Raw genomic sequence first — 6,000 nt, 5'->3', positions numbered from 1 at the left:
CCCCCCCCTCAGTCAACGAATCAGCGCCGGTTCGATCCCAAAATGGGTGTGTCCGTCTGAGTGAGAACACTCCCCCCTTTCCCGGGAGCACTGATTCGATCCCAATAGGTGAGTGAGAAAGGCCCCTCAATCATGTACCACAGCCCCCTCTCAGTCATGTGGGGGGGGGGTCAGTCAGTACCCAGTGTCAGTCAGTACCAATGGGCCGCTGTCCCAGTCTAGTAGTGGGCCGGTCGTTGACCAAACTTAAAAAAAAAAAAAAAAAAAAAAATTATATAAATATTTTTTAACTTTTTTTTATCAAATCATAACGGCCCAAAGATGCGTCGGCCTACCGAGCATTTGCCCGGTATGCCAGATGGCCAGTCCAGGCCTGTACACGGTGACGGTCCAGGTGGGACTGTGTCCTGTCCTCTTCCTCTCTGGGTGCTGCTGACGTGGAGCGCGGTGCTCACCTAGAGACCAGGAAGTGTTGACTCAGCAACACGGTCCCAGGGGAGCGGGGACTCGGGGAGAGAGACGGAGCAGACGCACTACATGCAGGTGAGTAAACAAACACGATCACCACCATGGGCCCTCAAATCGTCCCATCTCAGTTTATGTTACGCGAGGAAATAGACGAGGAAGTCGGAGGACTACTAACCAAATGCCTCGTTTATTCAAGGCGGATGGTGCGAAAGAGGTGGTCGAAACTAAAGATAACAGCTCTTCAGTCTCTGTTGTACGTTTCTGTTTATTTACCAAGTTGACGTGTGGTGTCTTTTCTTAAAAATACTAAATAGCCTAGTAGCGGTGCTAAATAAATGAACTAACAGCGCATTTTAAGAGGCAACATGGTTTACTAATATTATGAACACAGCAACAGAAACCCACCTCGCAAAATGCACCTGAAATGCAAATAATGTGCCAAAAAAATCAAACCACACGGCAGTGAGCAGTTCGTCACGAATACATCTTAATAGTCTGAATGTCACCAGTCTTTGATCATATAATATATTTTAATTTATGTTGCGAATATTATTTCGTCATCATGTGTTCTCCTCCCGTGATGGCAGGTCTGTGATGTTGACATGAAGATTCATCGGAAGATCCTCACGCATTTTCAAGCTTGCGACTCCCCTGTCGACAAAGAAGGCTACCTGTACAAGAAGGTACTTGTCTCCTTCCTATAGATAGAGAGAGCTTCTATGTTTGTTTCCCCCCCTGGGGGGACCCTGATGTAAACAAGACGAAAGTCTTTCTCTGGTCTGCATCCACTTAACAATTGTATGTATTGAGCTGTACTGTACTGTACCCATTCTGCAATCTGTTAATACAGTTTTCAATCAATCAATCAATCAATCAATCAATCAATCAATCAATCAATCAATCAATCCCTGTTTCGTGAACCACATACAAGCCTTTCAGATGCACACTTTCACATACGAGAGATGTCACAATGAAATGACGACTGGCCAGTGAAAACTAAAGACTGGTAGGATCTTCTGAGTGAAAAAACAAACCGAAACTGTTAAATAGCCTACAATAAGTACATAATTATGGAATTTATGGTGTAGAAAACATTATACACCATAAACACACCCTATAATAACACCAGAGCTGCTCACCATATCTCACTAGATGTTCCAGCTGTGTTAACACTTCCTTTGGTCAAAACTCCTTACGAGATGCAAAAGTCTTTGAAAATGGACAAATTGATCCCCCTCACTACTTTTAAGGACTCTATCTCAGACTCAGAGTTGTTTACACACACACCTGCAACTGTCACCTGCAGCGTTTTGACTGTTCTGCTTCATGTATGCCCCTTTGTAATTTTATTTGGTTGTTTATTTGATGTGTGTTTTAATGATCTCCCTTACCTCTTTAACACTATGATCGCTGGGGACGAGTTTACACATCATTCCTAGCCATGCTCATTCTGCCGAAGACGCCGTAACTCGTCTTTGATGTCAATATTTCAAAAATCTGTCATCGAAATCATATTTCCTTTCCGAAGCCCTGAGACACACTGCTGATCTCCTCTCAACTCTCTAGCGGTTCAAGAGCGCCATCTGGTGGCCGATGGGCAGATCGCCAACCGGAAATGAACCTTTGAACCGGAAGTGCTCATCCATATGTGGTCCGGGCACTCGCTATCGTTAGAGAGACTCCGTCTTGATACAGTGAACATCGATCGGTGCAAATAACTCGAAAAAACAACATGATTTGGACGTATATACTATTATACAACCTGGAAATGGATCGGGCATTTCTCCATCCCATAATAGAAAAAAATCTGTTCCACGCTCATCTGCCAGCGGCGCGAGGAAGCCACGGTGAGTTTCAACGTTATTTTCTAACGACTTCTATACTAACTGATCTGATGAACATATGACCCACTCTGGATGAATCATCTAACGCTGCCCACGGAATTATAAACGATCCCCCGCCCATCCGGTCATCATCAGATGATACGTAGAAACTTCTAGAATCACGTCCAGTTGAAATTTTTTATCTTGCGCCGATTGCTATCAAACTGTATTTCATCATCAATATAATGCATTTGGAGTAGGCTTGGGCGGTATCCTTATTTTCAAACCGGCAAACCTTTATGTTATAATACCCCGGTGCACGGTATTTGACGGTATGACTTTCATTTTCATCAGCGGGGGGGGGGGGTGTTACGTGTTACCAAGTAAACAAATCATCGTCAGCTCTCAGAATGATAGTCCCGTCCCGCACCGGTAGAAGCCCGCACCGTTTTAGCGTTAGCATCTAGCCTATAGCCATGGCAGACTATTTGATTCCTTAAGGGCTAGAAATTGCCTGGGTTTTGGTCATATGCTCCCGAAATGCTCCCGTTGTTTGGCTACTTCTATGTGCAGTAAAAACTACTCGAATGCTTTATAACCTAGCCATTGATTTAGTTCAGGGTAATCCAAGATTAGCCGCAGAGCTAACGCTACTAACGTGAGCTAACGCTATTTATTCAAGCTCAGTAGCTCACAGAGAGAGATAAACAGCTGACAGCGGATAGTACAGGACGGTACAAATACAATAAAAAGGCGGGTGGGGGCTGTTGTGTAAACCTTGTACTCTTTAGTTCACATATAATAAGAGACTGATTGCTCCACAAGGACCACAACAACACTGCTCTCGTCACAACGCTTTACGGTATTTTCACAGCACTGTCGCAACATTACACCGTTGTGACCCACTCGCTCCACTAGAGCGGTCTCGCCCTCTGCTGGCGAGTGTGTGCACTACACTCAGTGTGTGCACTACACTCAAAACTCCGTTTCACTGTTATAGAAACTGAAGCGCATCTGTGATTTTGACGGTGACGGACGGTATTGAAAATCAATACCGTAGGTATTTCTAAATACCCTGGTATACCTTAATACCGTCATACCGCCCAAGCCTAATTTGGAGCTATAAATCAAGTTCTGGAGAAAGCTGCAGAAAACGATAAAAACATACTTATACTTTAGACCATATTTTAGTATGAATATGTGAATGAAAAAGTTTAACGTTGCTACACCCTGAACAATACATATAGGACATTGAATGGGCCATAATAATGGCAATTTAGCAATAGAATTAAAAAAGTTATAGCCCTGCAAAGAAGGGGAACTTCTCCATAGACAAATAGAGCTGGCGAGGGATGGTAAATTATGAATTTAACCCATGGCAATTAAAGTGTTAATGTATCTAGTCTACCATCTGTCTCTTTTCTATTTTATTTAATTTCCCCGTTACCCTTCGAGGGAACCTTTTGTCCTCTCACCAGGCCGTCATTGTAAATAAGAATTTGTTCTTAATTTACCTGCCTGGTTAAATAAATAAATAAACATCCAATAAGCACATGAACAAACTCAGAAGAATCATAATCGGAAAGGTCTTTACTGCCAAGTAAAGCAATAATTCAAGGAATCTGTCTCGGCCATTCGGTGTTTCGACATTAACACGACATTCACGAGATGTTCTGGACAGTTCACCCTGCGACATGCTCAAACCAGTGCAGTATAATACACCTCTCGAACCCAACCCACTAACCTCCATTTTTGGAGTAATACCAGGGGAAATTCATACCACAAATGCGCAAAGGAAAGCAATAGGATTCTGTAGCCTCATTGCACACAGAATCATTCTCATGGAATTTATTTATTTATTTAGATGTTTATTTAGACGGGACAGAGCATATTACTGGACAGTACTACAAATAAATGCAGTGTAAATACACTGGATTTAGCAAGGATGCTATTTTTCATCCGCAGTCCCCACACAAAGCATAAAAACGAAACATGCAGACAGTGAAGCATAACATGCTATGAGACAAAGGATAAAAACATACAGAAAAAAGTACAAGGTATAAAGGGTGCAGTGCACTACTATACTATTTGACTATACATGGTCACAGGTTTGGTTGTTGAGTAACCATTTCTTTTAGATTGATTTTAAAAGATGGAAATGATGTACAATCTCGTATGTAGATCATTCCAGATTAAACAGCCCTGGACTGAGAGGGTATTTTTAGCAAAGGCGGTTTGCCGACCGGGCATTTCGCAATCCCCTCTAGTGGTTGCTCTAGTGCTGATTCCTCTATCGGGCTTCTTTTCTATGAATTCCCTCAGAGGGGGCGGGCACAGACCATGTAGGGTCTTGTATATAACAATAGCCTGTTAAAAAAAATGTATTGGCAAAACTCAAACAATTTTACCTCTGAAGAATCAAGAATGTGACAGTGGTGATATGAGTGAGGTTTCTTATCGAATAAGAACTCAAGTCAAGTCAAGAGTTTTATTTGTCACGGCATAAAAGCATACAGTGAAATGCGGGGGGTCATGCCCGCAGCGATGTGCAACACAAGTAATAAGACAGGAATGAGAATAGGACATTTGTGCAATAATACAATGTGCAATAATACAATGCAATAATACAAGTAATAATAATAACAGGTATATGTACATAAAGTTTACAAGAGCATGGTAGACATGCTAAGGTCCTGCGATAGTGCAATACACAGTTAGCTACGGAAGAGGCACTGGGTCTTGTGTACACTACTATACAATGCTATACTATACAATCTACAGTTATACTATGTGTCCTTATGCTAGCTTGCTATATCCTTCTGTTTACTATACAAGAACCACTCCCGTTCTTATTTTTTAAAGTGACCTTTTCATTGTGTAAGGTGACCATTGAGTGTGGGCGTGTGCAGCATGTGTGTGTGTGTGTTCATGCTAAAGTGACTGCTTAGTGTGTGAGCGTATACAGTGTGTGTGTGTTGTGTGTGTGCTCATTGTGTGCTTGTGTGTGGAGAGTTCAGTGTTCAAGACTCTGATGGCCATTGGCCTGGGGGAAGAAGCTGAGCTAAAGTCTCTCTGTCAGTTGCTGGTGTTCGCAGGCGTTTGCCTGACCACAGCAGCTTGAACAGGCTGTTGTTGGGGTGATGAGGGTCTTTCCTTATTCTGCAGGCTCTGGATTTGCACCTCTTGTTATATAAGGCCTGCAGAACTCGTCACACCTGTGAATGAATGAATGAGAACTTTATTTAACAGAGTGCAGAATGGGTACAATACAGTATGGCTCAATACACACAATTGTTAAGGGGATGCAGACCAGAGAAAGACGTTTGTCTTGTTTACATCAGGGTCCCCCATTTTCAATTCATAGTGAATGTGCAAGACCAGTTTGTGATAGAATCATGCAGTGAAGATAGGATCGAGCAGCACTGACTGTCAGGAAGGGTCTAATATGTTTGAAGTTTTGAAGGTTGAATTTGATTGCGTTTGTAACTTTCTTCACATGTTTTTTGAAGGTTAAGGTTGAGTCTAGCATGACCCAGAGGTACTTGAACTCTGACACAAGTTCAAGTTCCTCCACGCCCAGAAACACATTTGAGGACTGAAACTAGGGCTGGGCGATATGGCCTAAATATGATATCACGATATTTTCTGACCTTTCGGCGATACACGATACGCATCACGATGTTTTTCTTTTTTTCCCCAAACAATTCAT

General features: G+C 42.5%; 1 protein-coding gene across 2 annotated transcripts in view; it reads left to right on the top strand.

Moving 5' to 3' along the window:
• Positions 1-433: 433 nt before the first annotated feature.
• Positions 434-6,000, top strand: part of mylpfb (myosin light chain, phosphorylatable, fast skeletal muscle b) — a 46,770-nt gene continuing 41,203 nt past the window's right edge. The window contains exons 1-2 of one of the 2 annotated variants that reach the window (XM_084323299.1): positions 434-543; positions 1,056-1,151. In XM_084323299.1, the coding sequence (XP_084179425.1) occupies positions 538-543; positions 1,056-1,151 (102 nt within the window). In that variant the 5' untranslated portion in view covers positions 434-537. Of the gene's footprint in view, positions 544-590; positions 722-1,055; positions 1,152-6,000 lie in introns of those variants that run through there. The other variant, XM_084323298.1, reaches the window with a different exon arrangement.

This window comes from Notolepis coatsorum (genome assembly GCF_963971535.1).
Source record: "Notolepis coatsorum genome assembly, chromosome: 10".
Lineage (NCBI taxonomy): Eukaryota > Metazoa > Chordata > Actinopteri > Aulopiformes > Paralepididae > Notolepis > Notolepis coatsorum.
Note: the sequence above shows the minus strand (reverse complement) of the source record. Positions and strands in the feature narration are given on the sequence as shown.